General features: G+C 37.3%; 1 protein-coding gene across 1 annotated transcript; it reads right to left on the minus strand.

The window, feature by feature from the left end:
• Positions 1–5,497: 5,497 nt before the first annotated feature.
• Positions 5,498–12,957, minus strand: LOC106841611 (large ribosomal subunit protein uL15m). The gene is given in 7 exon segments (XM_070480899.1): positions 5,498–7,442; positions 7,941–8,064; positions 10,550–10,715; positions 11,315–11,421; positions 11,423–11,473; positions 12,342–12,588; positions 12,902–12,957. Coding segments are annotated over 7 exon segments (1,089 nt in total). The 3' UTR covers positions 5,498–7,104.
• Between the last annotated feature and the right edge of the window lie 3,474 nt (positions 12,958–16,431).

The raw sequence follows: 16,431 nt of genomic DNA on the forward strand, positions 1-16,431 counted from the left end.
TGAAGGATCAATAATACAGATGATGATCCCTGGGAGTAAAGACCACACCCTCCCCCAGGCTTTCATATGATTCCTGAAACAGGGTTTTATCTTCTTTCTCTCTTACTTTCGTGATATTTTAACAATTTTAATAACTGTAATTCATGTCTAAAGCTAGTTATGATTAGTCTCCTCCCAAGATATACAAGATGATGCATATAGTTTATAGGTATTCACTTTGGTTGTTTTCCAAATCTGCCTGGTCCTTACTGAAAGAGTTTTTCTTTTTCTTATTTTCAATTCCTTCTTTTATCTGTTTAATCACTTACACATATTTTATAGTTTATTGATTTGTTTAGTGCTAGCTGTTGCTGCAAAAACGCAATCAGTCTCTGTGCCACATATTCCTTGCAAACAGAAATCAGATCAACAGGTATTTGGGGCTGAGTGGTCTTCCTTGTGCCTATTTGAGTATACATCTTGGATCCTCCTCCTCCAAACCCATACTGTTCTCTCCATTCTGCAAGGTTGAGAATGGAGGATTGCATTTTGGAAGTTTACATCAAGTAGGCCTGAGAGTGACACATTCCATAGGCCAGAACTTGGTCATACGGCCATAGCCAACCATAAGGGAAACTTGGAAATGTAATGACTCCATCTCTGAATCCGAGAGGAAGATGAAACACACTGAGAGAACAGCTAGCCAGTCTACACCACATAGTCTCCGCCCAATAATTCGATTCTGCTCTTCTTGACAGATTAATGATGCGATTTGTTTCTGTCTGCAGCTGACATCATGATAGCTTGCTTCCTCTTGTATTTTGTTATTTTAGATTGAAAGTTTCCATTTGGTGCGACTTTATCTCAGAAATCCTGTGTCGTCTGAGTTCCCAGACCTCATAAGTAAAGCAATACAAATATTAGCACAAAAATCCATGTGAATGGAAGCATGTGGTCATAAAATGTTAGGGGGAAAATTTTTTTTCTACCCTTTCCACAGCCAGAACTGAAGCAGACAATATTTCTTTTCATTTCCTATTGAAGGTGGGCATTTTCTTTTGGTCCACATTTACACGGAGAGCAGAGATCCTTTGAAAGTCCAGGCTTCATGCTCAAATCTGTTTCTCAAATTCCCACATCCTATGTGACCATTAGCACTCAAGCCCTTTGATCACCACTATCAACAGTTGCCACAAGCACGGCTGAAGCATCGGTGCTCCCTTTCAGCCCTAGTGTAGAACTTACACGTTGTCTTGTGGACGACTATCAGCCAAGCCTTCGGTCACCACTATACAGACGTGCCTCCTGGCACAGCGGCTGTGTCAGCTCTCACTTTCCACTCCAGCTGTCCATTCACTCTTTGTTTTTGGAGCCGAGGTGTTACACTTTCAATCATGAGCATTTCAGTATACCTTTACAATGATGTTTGCAATATTCTAAGTGCTTTTGTCATGAGAGAATTTTCAAAGTCCCCTCTCTTCTATATTCCTGAAACAGAGTTTTATCTTCTCTCTCTGACTTTTGTGATATTTCAACAATTTTAATAACCGTAATTCATTTAAGAATGTCAAAAGTGAGTTATGATTAGTCTCCTCCCAAGATATACAAGGTGCTTATTATCTGTTACTTCCAGTTACTCCACTGCCTCCTGTCTTACACAATTTTCTTTTCCATAATTTTTTATATCTCCAGAACTTGGGTAAACCTTAATTGGACTTACCCATGTATCTAACAGATTCTTCGATCCCCATTGGATCTAGTATCCTATTCCTTCCTAGTGTGGAGACTTCCCTCCTCCTAAATGACACCCTTTGTAAGTCCTTTTATGAATGTCTATAAGTGGTAGACACCTCCTGCCTCGTGGTTTCTCTAGAAAATGTCTATTTCATGCCTACTCTTAACGGTAGTTTACCTGGGGTTGGAATTCTAGAATGATAGTTAATTTTTCTGAGCACCATGAATATATAATATTATCTTTCGACATTTTATTGATGTCAACTTTAACGTCAAGCTTACTGTTTTTTGTAGTTATCCTGTCTTTTTTCCCCAGGCTGCTTGTAAGATCTGACTCTGAAATCTCCTTTAGAATATTTCTAGGTATAGATTTATTGTTATTTATCCTTTTGGGGGGTAATTATACTTCTGGGATCTAACGATTTAAGATAAGTCTGGAATATTTTCAGTCATTTTCACATCATATATTGCCTCTTTCCTTTCCTCAAAGACATTCCATTAGATATGTTAGACCATATAGTTTTATCCCACAAGCTCATTAAACCTTACATATTTGTTTTTCACTCTAATCTGCATTCCCTTTAGTCCTTTCTTCTGGTTAACTAATTCTATCTTCAGTTGTATCTAAACTGTTATTTTACCCGTGTAAGGTGTTTTAAATTTTAATAAAACTTTTGTTTATAAAATTCTACTTTTTTATACCTACCCCTTCGTGGTATCTTATTTTTCAGATTTTAAGATTGTGTCTTAATCATTGAAAATATGCTTTTTGCAATTTATCATAACACTTTTATAAATTCTTAGCATTCTAAACCTACTTTCAGTTGATATTAATTACATTCAATCATGTTAGGTTTTTTCATAATGGGCCTTATAACTTGGCATCTTTAGCTCATAATTTGTCATGCTTTATCTATGGAAATACTGTGCAGCTTGTCAGAGTACAGAACCAAGAAACCAGAAGTCAAAGCCAAGCACCATGGGGAAAGCAAAACAAAAGCAAGAAAAAAACCCTCCAGAGAGTAGGGCTGAGCCTACATCAGAGAACTGCCAGCATGCAGCTGGGTGTACCTCAGAATTGCTGTGGATACACAGCATATGTATCCGACACTGTATCACTGTTACAGAACAATTTTTTTTTTTTTTTGCCATCTTTTTAAGTGGGTATATCAGTAGCAGTTATCCAATGCCTGTATCCCCATAGATGTGTATGTTTGGAAGAGGGGTGTGGCTAGAGGGGGCAGAAAACTTACCTCTTTGCTTCACAGGTCTTCATATCAAGGGTAACTGTATCTGAAGAACTTAATCTGGCCTGGATCTGATTTAGATTATGAGATCCTGGGCCTTGAACCGGACCCAAATGCTGTAATGAAATAAAATTTTTGAGGGGTCTTGGGAGAAGGTAAGTATGTTTTGCAAGTGAGAGGAATTTAAATAATTTGTAGCCCAAATGCAGACTGTGGTGTTTTTAAAATATGTCCATAAATCCTTTAACACTCTTCTCATTGAGGGCAGTTTCCGTGTCCCCTTCCTTCAAATCTCAGCTGATATAAGTAACTCACTTTTAACAAATAGAATACAGCAGATGTGATGCTGCAGGACTCCTGAAGCTATGTCATAAAAGGCAATGTTGATTCTGACTTGTTTGCAAAGACACTTGCTTTTGGAACCTTGGGGCCACCATGCAGTGGAAATCCCAAGTCACGTGGAGAGGCCAAATGCTGGTGCTCCTGTGAACCCTCACTGAGGACCCAGACTACAGCCAAAATCAACTCACAGACATGTGAAGACTCCTCTGATTGATTCCAGCCACCAGCCACGGAGTCACCCTGACCTGTCAAGTCTTCACGAGCCTGTGCCCCAGACACCGTGCAACATGTAGAACCTTCCTCCTATGCTTTTCCTGAATTCTAAACCCACAGAACCCATAAGTATATGGAAAGGTGGTTTTCAGCCAGTAGTTTTGTAAGAATTTGTTAGCTAACAATAGAAACCCCAATATAGGATTTGTAAATTTATATTTATACTAGAAGCTAAAACTTCATAATGCTTTATCTTGAAACTGTTGTGTAGCCTGGGTGTAGAGTTTCTCTTGCTACGGAAATGCAATTAATTTAGAATATACTTTCATATTTATTTTTCGGCTAGACTTTTCCTAGGTACAGTTGTGGTGGACACTGAAGCCACACCAACTGGATGGCACACATTTAGTGACAAATTCTTAGAGGAATCCCAGCTGGAGTCCAAGAAAAAAACAAAGACTTGTCTGTCAACTCCCTGTGTTTGTGGGTTTATATTTCAGCCAAGTTTTTCATTGAGGGTTAGTTTTACTGTAGGGGTTTCATTGTGAAACACGGATCCTTCAGGGTCCCAGTACAGAGTTCCTCTTCCTGTAGGGATAGTAAAACCCAATCCTCTAGGTTCTAGAGAAGCTCCCCACCCATCCTCACATACCCATCAACTTAGGGAAGCGGTACACCAGCCTCAGCACTGGATGCTCATTGAGCTTGTTCTGAACTCCTTCTTCTTTGTGGCAAACGAGGCATTGTGCTTTCCTTTATATGACCTCAATTTTGCAGGTACAAGAATGCTTGATATAATTTGTCTTGCATATCCAGGCGTTTACAGTGGAAGGTTTTTCAGATTAGCTACTCATGCACAGTGCCATGCCTTATTTTATTTTTTGTTATGAACAAAAAATGGTGCCTTTAGAAAACATAGATAAGCATGTGGAAAAGATACAAAATTTTCATAAACCAGACGTCTATATATTACATTTTAAAGAGTTTGATCGATAGATTTTCAATCTTTTTTACTATGTATTTGTTCAAATAATGATAAATATTTTTACTTTACCAAAATGAAGTAATATCAGACACAGTGTCTTCTAACTCTTTTTACTTAAAGATACTTCATGGCTATATTGTCCATGTTATTAAACACAACATTTATTAAATACTCATAACTTTTATTGCCTCTATTTTGTACTATTGGATTACTTCAAATATTTTCTGTTAGTCTTCTAATATTGGATGGTTATGTTTCAAATATTTCAAAATTAAAAGCAGATTTGTGATGATTATCTAAATATTTTCTGATGTGTGGTCTATGTTTTGGCTTATGGTACCTGCTTGATTTCTCTCCAAGGGGAGGTGGTTTTGTATTTTAATTAGGCATGCATCTTCATTATGCACATCAATTTATATAGAACTATTTTAACCCACCACCGAACTTGATTGTCACGGTAGATGTGCTGCTTTAGTCAACTGGAAACAGAGTAGCTAAATCCCAGATACTCTGGAGTTGGACTGTCCAACACAGTAGCCATTAGCCACATTTGGCTATTGAACACTTGAAATGCAGATAGTCTGAATTGAGATATGCTGTAAAAGCCGGATTTTGAAAACTTAGTACAAAAAAAGAAGATCAAATATCTCATTACTAAGTGTACACTACGTACATATTGAAATGACAATACTTGGAAATATGGGCTTAACTAAAACAAATCATTAAAATTAATTTCACCCGTTTAGTCTTACTTTTATTTTTAGTGCTTAGGGGACTGCTGAAGGGCCAGATGGTGAATGGGAAGTTCCTTTTGATGGCGAAAGTACACAACTTTATTCCAAGTGGAGACAAAGGTTGGGGTTACAAGCTGAACAGGTGAAATCCAGTCACATTCGTCTCTCCATCTGACGTTGGGAATGGATCCACAGAATGGAGATGATGGTTTCACCCAAGTATTTTTGCAATTAGGAGCTCCCTTATGAAATAAATGCATATCTAGCCAGGAAAATAGTCCATTTTTATTCTGGTCTCACGGATATGTACAGGAGAAGAAATTAATAGTAAAATGGTGTGTTCATACATTGTTGTAGACTTTCAAAATACATTTTTAAAAGAACAATTTAATGAAACACATTTATAGCACTTTTTCCATTCTTGAAACTTCCAAAAGTGACTTTTTTCAGATTGAAAACAAAAATGAATTTGCCTCAACTTTTGTTATATTGTTACTAATGAGATCAGAGTGAAAATTATGTCTTAGAAACATAATATCTTAAACATAATAATGATAATCTTGAACATAATAAAGATAATATTAAACAGTTGTCTTAAATTACCAAATAAATAGTTGTGCTATTATAAGATAATACTATTCCTATTGTTTCTCTCTTTCAGGATCATATATGTAACTTCAAAATTAAATCATCCCTTTTAATTTTCTCTTTTCCACGGCCCAATATTTTCTCACAGGACACAATGTGTGATCATCATCTACCCGAAGTCTATCCTATTGCATTAGTAAGAAAAACCAACTTAACAGCAGCAGCAACGGATCGACGAGTATCTAAAAGCTACGGTGCCTGGCAGCACATTGTGAAACCCTCTGTCATGTGCATTATGGGTACATCAGCCCTTTATGTTCTCACAGAAACATCTTTATATCTACAAGTTTTTGCTGCAACTATCTACTTTTGTTTTCTAGCGTAGTACCATTCAAACTGCAATACCTGTTTTCATTCCATTTTCCAGAATGCCTAGGTACAGTTTTTGAAAGCACATTTTAAAAAATGTACATTGAAAACTTCTATTATGATTTTTTTTGGAGTAGTGCACCTTTTCTCAAGTATTTTTAATTATTTTATATTTATAAAAATATATTTTGTAAATATCAAGTACCCTATAAAATATATGTATATTATGTTATTTAAATAGAACCTAGAATACTTGACATTCAACAAATATATACTGAATGAATAACTTTTTTGATGACTTTGGCAGTCCTTAGTGGTTGGCTAATCAATTTCCATCCCCAAGGATGTTCTGCCTCTCCCATCTACCAACTGTAGAGGCAGGCATAGTTAAGTCTCAGTGCGTCAGCCTCATTGCCCTTAGAGGGAATCAAATGACACAGCTATGGATAATAAGATGTATATGAAAGTCTGCAAGGGGTGGGCATGAGAAAACTTTTGCTTCCTTATGAACAGGGCAGCTATAGCTTGAACCATTCTCCCCGCTGCTTCCTGCCCTTTAAGGTTATTCTTACTGAAGCCATGGTGATCATCTTAGGGTCTTGGGGAGAGGCCCTGAGAATTGCAGATACAGAAACTGCAAGATTATTGAACTGCTGTGGCTATTACCATCACTACCAATTCTTCTTAGGTGATAAAAAATAAGAAAAAAACTCTAATTTGTTTAAGCCATTGCTAGGCAGAGTTTCCTTGATAATGACTATGATAATAAATAATACAATGACCAAGATGAAAGTATTATTGAGAGTCAGGTTGTAGACATCACTCAAACACAGTGACCGCACCAATTCTTTGTTTTATCGCATTGCCTCCTTTTCCAGTCCTCTTTTCCAACTCTGCTTTCTTGGAAGGGAATTCATGAGCTGTAATACTTGAGGACATTCTCCTCTGTAGGTTTCAGGATTTTCTTATCTGCCATATTCACCACCCGTCCAGGAGCAAGACCAAAGAAAATCTGCCTTGGGTCCTTTCGAGTAGTAAGCACTTTGAAGAGTTCATCTTTAGTAACGTCAGGTAAAATATAACCATACTTCTGGGCGAGTTCAAGTCTTCCTTCAGGAAATTTGGCCGGATCCGCCAGGTCACCACGATTCTTTGCATCAGTATAATACGGCACCAGTGCTTCAGGTGGAAGCATTCGTTTTGGAATGGGTTGTCCACGCAGAAAGAATGGAACAGGTTTGCACAGAATTTCTAAAACAATTTTTAAATTAAAAAAAGAGAAATGCAAATGTTGACTATTTTATTTACATGATGATTTTCTTTTAGTAATGGTATTTTATAATCATTAATTTTTAAATATGACCAAGATGAGAACTTAATTCCAAGAACTTTTTTAATTAAATAAGCTTGTTTTAAGTAAACAAATGGAAATGCTTAATTTTCAAAAGTTTGTATCTTGAAAGTCAGAGTTACTCCTGGGTTACCAACCATTAGTGAGTTTCTAGACATAGGTAACATTGTATTTAAGCCCTGCGTTCAAAACAAAAACAAAACCTTTTTATGACCTACTGGCTGAGGTCTATCAGAGGACAGAGCCCCACCAGCCACAGCACTAATAAGAAATCCTGAAACAGAAAACAGAGGTGTCCAAACGGCAAGTCAAAGAGCCATGAGGACTTTTACAATCCTCACATGCAGTCAGCATGAGACAAAGAGGGAGAGAAGAAAATGACTGCAGAGCAAGCTTACCCAGACTTCTGGGATCACAGAAGGCTGTAGTAACGACACCACCACTCTCTTCGATTGCAGCAATGGCTCGTTCCGAAGCCAACTGTACTTCAATAGTAACTTTCGCCTTAAAGGTATCAGCACCCTGTAACACGTCAAAATAGTCTGTGAGTAGCTAGCTTGGCTACAAGTAAATTAACTATGGCAAGCTTCCTTATCACACTGTGTTTTCTCCTCCAAAATGCCCACAATGTAACAGCAATTCCTACTTCAAAGACTTCTGCTTCGAGGTCCTATCAAATAACATCAAATTCTTCTACATTTTCTAGGCCCCCTTCTTTTACCAATTTTCCTTCCCTGTGAGCAGAGATGACTATATTTTCACTTGATGTATTTCGTAGACACCAATATAAGCACCCATTCCCAGTACTTCGGTAATAGTTGGCTGTTTAACCCTCCTAACAACCCTATGACAGAATTATTGCTAAACCAACTTCACAGATGGGGAAACTGAAGCACAGAAAGGTTAAATAACTTGCCCAAAATCACAAAGCTAGGATTCTAACCCAGACAGTCCAGCCACAGTATGTGTTCTTAACCACAACATTACGCTGTAGGATACAGATCATGACTTATCTTCCTATCCATTAATAAGCAAGAGGCCAAGAGAAGGTTAAAGAGGGGGACGAGTGGGCTAGAATCAGCGAAAGAATAAAATATCTGAGCTTTGGAGGGGTCACCCCCTCTAGGAAAAAAGGGAGCAAAGGACAACAGAAATTCACTTTGCATTCGTTATTGACTTTATTACAGCCTCTAAACTGACAGAAAATAAGTTTACCTTTCCCTACCATGGTCAACACTGAAAAATGTAGTCCTGAACTTTTTTAAGTTCTACTTTTGATCACTTTAGTTAGGATGTGCTATATTTAATTTCAAAACAGATTCTGACAAAAATAAAAAGATGGCATCATTACCATTCTTTATGTAGTGATAAGAATTTTTTCCTATTTTGGTGTGGTTGAAACAAGCTGGCTCCCAATCAAGTTCCTTTTATTAATTATGAACCTTTAATATATTTAAAAAATATTCCATCAATTCTAAGATACACTTTTTCCATCTATGATACCGACCTGCATTTTAATAATTATGGTACGTTTGACTCAATAAAGTAAGGTCTTGCCATATTATTTGTGATTTTTTTTTTTTCTGCTGAGGAAGATTCACCCTGAGCTAACATCTGTTGCCAGTCTTTCTCTATTTTGTCTGCGGGTTGCTGCCAGAGCATGGCCGTCGACGAGTGGTGTGGGTCTGTACCCAGGAACTGAACCCAGGCCACAGAAGGGGAGGGCGCCAAACTCAACCACTAGGCCACAGGGCCAGCCCCTATAATTTGTGATTTTTTAATTACTATTCCATAGATTGCTTGACCACTCCCCATCCTTGGACATTGGGGTTAGTTTCAGTATTTTAAGTATTATAAAAGCATTTTTAGGAATGTCTTTCTATCAGTTAGGTTTATTTTGTTTTTCCTTGAAAACATATCTTTCCAAATTGGTAATTTTATGCTGAAGGATCAGAAAGTCTTATTATCCACTATTTACTACAAATCTGAAATCAATTTACAGAGCTGTAAACGATGTGGAACTGTACTTACACAACCACTGCCCTGGTGTCGTTTTCAGGATTATTTTTGTTAGTTTAATAGACACATACCTGTGAGTTGCTGGGATGCGCAGTTTAACAGCTGAAGAGGTCACGGATTTTTCCATGTCAATTTACATGTGCATTCCCTTATACACCCAGAGTAGGATACTGAGACTTAATCGCATATTTGGTAATCTATCTTCAAATCATCTTATTTGAAAATCCTTTATCCGTAAGGTTTACTTTTTCAAAGGAATCTAAAAGGTTTTTCCGTAAACATATGCCTCCCTCTAGTGGACACTAAGTTACTCACACAGTTACATTACTGACAACAAGAAGGAGGAGTAGTTACTTAACAACACGTTTATTTGCTTATGAAATTCCTGGCCAACTTCTATAAATAGAAAAGTCCTTTACTGCGATTAGAATTGGATTTGATCCCTTTCCTCCATAAATACTGAGTTATTATCATGAGCCAATATTTCCAATATTGCAAACATAGGAATGAATCACAGTACCTGCTCTCAAAGAACTTACATCACACTGAGGAAGACAATGAAAAATAAATGCATTACTTAGTAATAAATGTCAGGTGTTCATATATTCAAAGAAAAAAATACTTCGGGCAGAGTAATGCAGACAGAGTACGACTGTGGGGGAAGCGGGTGGGGGCTGAGTGTTCCTTTATAAAAGAAAATCAAAAAAGACCTTTCTGATATTATCAGATCTGAACAGAGAACCAAAGGGAGGGAGGGAACAAGCTGAACGGACACACGGGAGAAGAGCATTCCCGGACCATGGGAACAGAGGCCCCTCGACGTCATCATGCTGGCTTTCTAAAACCACAACTGAGTATAAACACAATCACCACTATGTAATGGTTATAACAATTCAAAAGGGATAAAAACAAAGGAGGCAGAGTATAGATTATATGAAAATCAGAAATAGCCTCCTATCTAACTCCAAAAATACTAATCCAGACTTACCTCCTCTACCAGCTGGACACCATAATCCCTTTTATATGGCTGGATGGTCACACCTCTCCCATTGACAAGCTGGGTTAAGTCAACAGGCTGAGTAGGATCAACTCGACCCAAATCAATAAGATACTGCAGCCTGTTGAGACTCAAAGGCTGATACTGGCGTCTGAAGCTACAAAACAAGAGAGTAACAGTTGGAAAACTCAACTCTCTTCCTCTAAGTTCTCCAAATCAACTTAAAAGTTTTGTTCTCTATTTTCCTCCAACAATTTAGATGGTAACAAAATAAGACCCTCCTGACTACAACAGAAACGTTATACTGCTTGATTTTTGGTAACGAAACAAAACCAGCATTTCCTTTATTTTGCTAAAAATAATTTGCCTCTTAAGCATTTTACTTCACTCATTTACACAAATCAACAAACAAATCTGGGGAAAATTTAACCCACTATCTGAATTATGCATTAATGGAACTCAAAGTAACCATGGTAGTTGTCATTTATTGGGTAATCACAATGAGCCAGGTTTTTATATATATTATTGCTAAGCCTCTAAACAACCAGGAGAACAGGCATCATTATCTCCATTTTGCAGGCTCAATGTCTGGGCTTTTTTCCCTACTATTCCAAACTAATCGCACGACTAAAGATGCTTCAGAGGAACAGGGGCAAAAGTTTGCTTCAAAGTGACTATCAATTTCTACCAAGCTATCTTTTAGGTGATTCTCAGCGAAAAACAGGGCTTTCTACTTTACAAAGCAGAACAACCTACCTATGTCCTTCATTAAACCCGTATTTTGGGATTCGTATGTAAAATGGAGTCTGGCCTCCCTCAAAGCCCAGTCGGGGCCGGGTTCCTCTCTGTCGTTCTCCTTTATCTGTCGCCTCTGCCACATCTTCTACCTCTTCTCCGCCCCCTCGGTCGTCTTTCCTAAAGGAAAGAACAAAGTTTTATGATCTACAGATGCCTTTTTATAAACTGTATCTCATCTTTTCGTTGTATATTTTTTGTTACACCATTTATTCATCCAACCAACCAGTACTAGCTAACACTACCTTGTGCCAAGCACTGTCCTAGCCGCTCTAGCGTCCAAACACTCTAAATCAGCATCTTTGCCTCTGAAGATGTACCTAATTCTTGCAACCAAAGTGCAAGCTGTGTTTCAAAGGCAAACTTCCAAGGATGGGATGGGGATAAGGATTCTACAACAGGCTGGAACGGAAAAACACCTAGAGTTAAACATCCACAACAAACAAAGCTTACATGATAGTTAAGAAATTTTATTTTGGAATTGTAAATATGTCATTGCTACCCATATATTATTTTATTTAAAGATTAATTTTTAATAAAGAAAACATTTTTCTTAATTTACTTCCCGTCACTTCACGAAGGCAACGGACTGATTTTCAAAATTACAGTACGCCACCTAACAGCTTTTCTGGCTGTATTTAGTGATTTGAAGAGACATCTAACGGAATAAATCAATTCAACTCTTTCCCATGAAGCTATACTGGAAAAGTCCTTCATTTTAATTCCAATTTTGAACGGGACAATCATTTTGCAGTGCGACTTCGCTCCTACGCCCTAGCATAGTTATGCTTTTAAGTATAAACCGTATTACGAGTTGAGACCACGCGAGAAGATTTTCCTCTGCAGTTAAGGAGAACAGGGACTCAGAAACCCTACCTCCATCCCAATACCCTCTGGAATAAGCAGTCCCCGGAAAGCGCGGGCAGTGCAGGGCCGCTTCCATCGTCCCGTGCGCCAGCGCTTGCCCGCAACGCCACCAGCCACTTACCAGTTTCCTGGAGCCCGGATTCGGCTTTAAGTTGGCCAGGCTAACCCGGGGCAGGGTCCGGAGCAGGTCCCGAGCCCTGGACCCACGTGGTCTGGGACGCTGCTTTACGGCTGCGGCCCCGCCCCTGTCGCAATGCCGCGAGCGCGCCAGCGCCCTGGACTCCGGCAGCGGCTTCGGAAGCTTTAGAAGATTGACATGTCGGTGTTGCTCTGCCTTTTTTTTTTTTTGGTAAATTCGCTGCGGATGTCTTCATGGTTTGAGAGATCGTGGCTTGAGCCCGGGCTTGAACGTCCGGTGTTCTCTTCCACCACAGCAAACGCGCACTGCAAACGCTGCAGTCTGCGATCCTCAAGAGGCAGTGTCTTCTCTGACCGCGCCGTGGAGAATGAGATAACCTGAGCGCAGAATTACTAATTTTGAATTTGGCTAATTAAACACAGTGAGATTAAACAATACTCAGAGTCCAGCTAGTAAAATGCCTGGCTAATACTAACCTGTGTAATGAAATTCAACCTACGCACTCCCATCAGCGTGCTTCTACGTGTACTGCATTGACCCACCGAGTCGCTGAGATAACGAACTTCACTGAGCTGCTGCTCGTGATGACAGGTGCCATAGGAGCGCTTGGCACGTGTCACCGCTGTGTTGTCAGCCTTATTCGATCAATCGCTTGTGGAGGTAGATGCTACTACCTTTTACGGACCCGGACGGTAAGGGTTGGCAAGGTCAGGTAGCTTAACCAAGGTCTCACAACAAGCGGCAGAGCCAGGACTCACACTTACACTGCCTCCTAGTAGAACAGTAGTGTTTCCTAGGATATAAAATTGAATATCTGTAGCATAGAATACATAACATTATTTTCAAGCTAAAAAATAGCTTCCCTATTTTTGTCTTAAGTGAATGTGGTATAGAAGACAAGGTTCCTTTCTTTTTCTTTCTCTTACTCTTTTTATATTTCACTTGTCTCGCTGGGGAGTTGTTCTTTCTGGTTCCTCTTAGTGATCACAAATAGTGAAGGAGAGAAATTTTTGGAGGGGAGCTACTTCTATGTTTAATTAAACCCTTTTCAACTTATTTTAAAACAAGTATAAAATACTACAGAAAGAAAAATTTGCATTCATGCTTTATTTAAGCAATATTTATGAGCAAGACACTGAAACTTGTTACTGAAAAATATACGTGGATGAAGTCAAACAAGATCTTGCTCCCACGTTGTTTGAAATCTAGTAGGACAGACTTTCCCAAATGGAGTATTTTATAAAAGTTAAAAAAAAAAAGTACGTCTCTTGTGGACCTAATAATGCAAATTCAAGAAAAATACAGATATATGAGTTCTATAAAACAATGTGAAGATAAAGTCCAGACTCTATTTAGAAGTACAAAATACTGAAAAAAAAAAAAGCTAGTTCCTGCCTTTAAGAGGTTTCACTTCAATATATTTCATAATCTTTTCTTTAGAATTTTCATACTTCTGAGAGGAAAATTACAAAATATGTTGCAAAACGTGCCCTAATCTACAGAAATATATACAATTTTTTTCTCTACCTAGAAAATCGTTTGCATTAAGTAATGAACTTTCGGATGAGTGTTAACACCAATAATGTTTCTCATGGAAAAAATGTGTATTGAATAGATGAGATACAGGAAATAAAAAACAATGTGCTGCATTTCTTGCAAGTAGATGCTCTTTGTTGTGTAGGTTATATAATGTTATTGGTGAACATCCGTTAATAATAGTGGAAATAATTGTCTGTAGTTAATTGTAGGCCGTTTGTTTATCCCATATCCAACATGTTGATGAAGCATATAAAACTGTCAAAATAATTTAATGAGTTTCATCTGTGTTTTAAGAATGTAGGTTAAGGTGTGTGGTGAATAAGTCATCAACCCTTACCTGAAGCCTATAGTTTTACAGCATCATTATCATTGCATGATAATACTTATTAAGCACCCACCTGCTGGGGGTGTTGTGCTACACTCTGTTTAAATGATGTTAATGAGACCTTGCCATAAGAAAACATCTCAACGAGAGATTTAAAGTCCATCCTAATTCCAGTCCCAGTTGATAGTGACTACTGAATCATTATGTAAAAAGAATAAAACAAGCCCTGTAAAGATGGTGTAATTTGAAGTTCCTTGGGAAGGCCTCTTTCTCACACACTCCCAAATAATTTTCCCCTACCTATCCCAGTGCCTTAACAGTCTGCCAACAGAGATGAATTCTTTTGAGCTCATTATTTAGAGTTAAAATTCTCAAGGTGGGTAGAGAATGAGAGAGGGGGATGAAAATAAAAGGGGATAAATTTATCACATGAGGTACTTGGTATGAACCATAATACTAATACACCGTGAAGTGAAGCATCTGATCAATTTAACCCTCTGTTTCTGAGATTAAAAAACAAAAACATGCATATAAAACTCTCCCATCTAATCTCCCTAAATGAGATCACACATTAAATAATATTTGGCAGGGATGGGAACAGGAGGAGGAAGGGAATTTCAGTTATTAGATTATTACTGATCTTTACCATGAGCCAAAACCAAATCATTTTTATTTTTTATTTATTTATTTATTTTTTAAATTTAAGTGCAAAAGCATTGAAGAGCTTTACTACAAATTACAACCTAGAAACACGTTAACTGAACAATTAAAATTCATACAATCAGATTTAGATATATAACACCACAAAGTAGGAAGAGAATTACAGTACATTCACAACACAAGACAGATACATGAATTCATTAGAAAATATTGTAATAAATAATTCATGAATTATAGAGCAATTGATTTATGCATAAATATAACTAATTGCCTAACAATCAGTTTATATTAACAAAATCTGTCAAAATCAAGGCAGCCAGAGTTTTACTAAATTACTGCGACAATGGAAATACTGCAATTAAAAAACAAATACAAGTATTTGTACTGTAAAAAACTAAAAAAATCAGTCTCACTAAAGTTAGTATACAATATAAAATTATCATTAGCTACCAGAAATGGTTTAAACAACTTTACTGAGCAGGAGTTTTCTAAAAACAGAGGCACTGTTTTTTCTTTTCCTTCTTTTTTTTTAAAATATAAAATACTTGAGGAACATTCAAATAAGTACAAAGCACATAATGGTTGCTTTCACCTTCATTAAAAGTCTGCTGAAACTGGATTTTTCAGAAAATTGTCAGTTAATAAGTAATAACTGGTAACTAAATTTATAAAGTACTTTGAAAGTTTAACATAGAGAATATCTTAATGGAATCACTGGGGGGGAAGAGGAACCCATAAATTTCCCTGCCTTTCCAAGTTTGTATAATCAAAAGGGAACTCAATAACTAGAAACATTTTGTTTCTTTTAAAAGTTAGGAGTTCATCATTACCTACAAACTATCAAAAAATATTTAATTTACTATTTCTGACCAAAAATAAATAATACAAGTACTAAAACACTGCAAATTAACTATAATATTACCTATAAAACTACTGAGCACTGTGAAGTCAATAGCAAAATGATCCCTGATTTTATGAATCCTGTCAAGTTTTTGGTCAGGTCATCTTTTAAATGATATAAAAGTGTTCTGTTAAGTATCCCTTTACTATAAACTTCTCAATCAATTTATTAATGTAAATATAGTGTGAGGAATAAAAAAGCTCAATACAATATAAATATTATGTAATGCCTTCAAGCCCCCAAATTTTTGCAAGTAAAATTCTGTATAAAGAGGTCAATAAAATTGTGTTGAAACATTAACTTTGCTTTTCACTGGGGGCGCGGGGGGCAGGGAGGGGAAATACATTAAATCATCCAAGTTCTGGCCCTCACAAAATATGGCTTAATTCTTTAAAAAGAAAGATGACCCTGACATCTGCTGTTTTGCAATCTATTATGTATACTTTCTTGGGGGGAAAAAAAAAGAGCGAGAGGATTCATACCCTAGCATGCAGGTAACATTAATTGCTGAAGAGGGTTCAGTATGGATCGAAGAGACCAAATATCTACTTGGTTGTGTATTTTCCTCTCTTCAGTTTCCTTATACATATGTAAGCAGTTTTTCAATGTAATAGCTGAAAATCTCTTTAGTATTACATGTATATGTG

The sequence above is a fragment of the Equus asinus genome, chromosome 12, assembly GCF_041296235.1.
Source record: "Equus asinus isolate D_3611 breed Donkey chromosome 12, EquAss-T2T_v2, whole genome shotgun sequence".
In the NCBI taxonomy this organism is placed as follows: domain Eukaryota; kingdom Metazoa; phylum Chordata; class Mammalia; order Perissodactyla; family Equidae; genus Equus; species Equus asinus.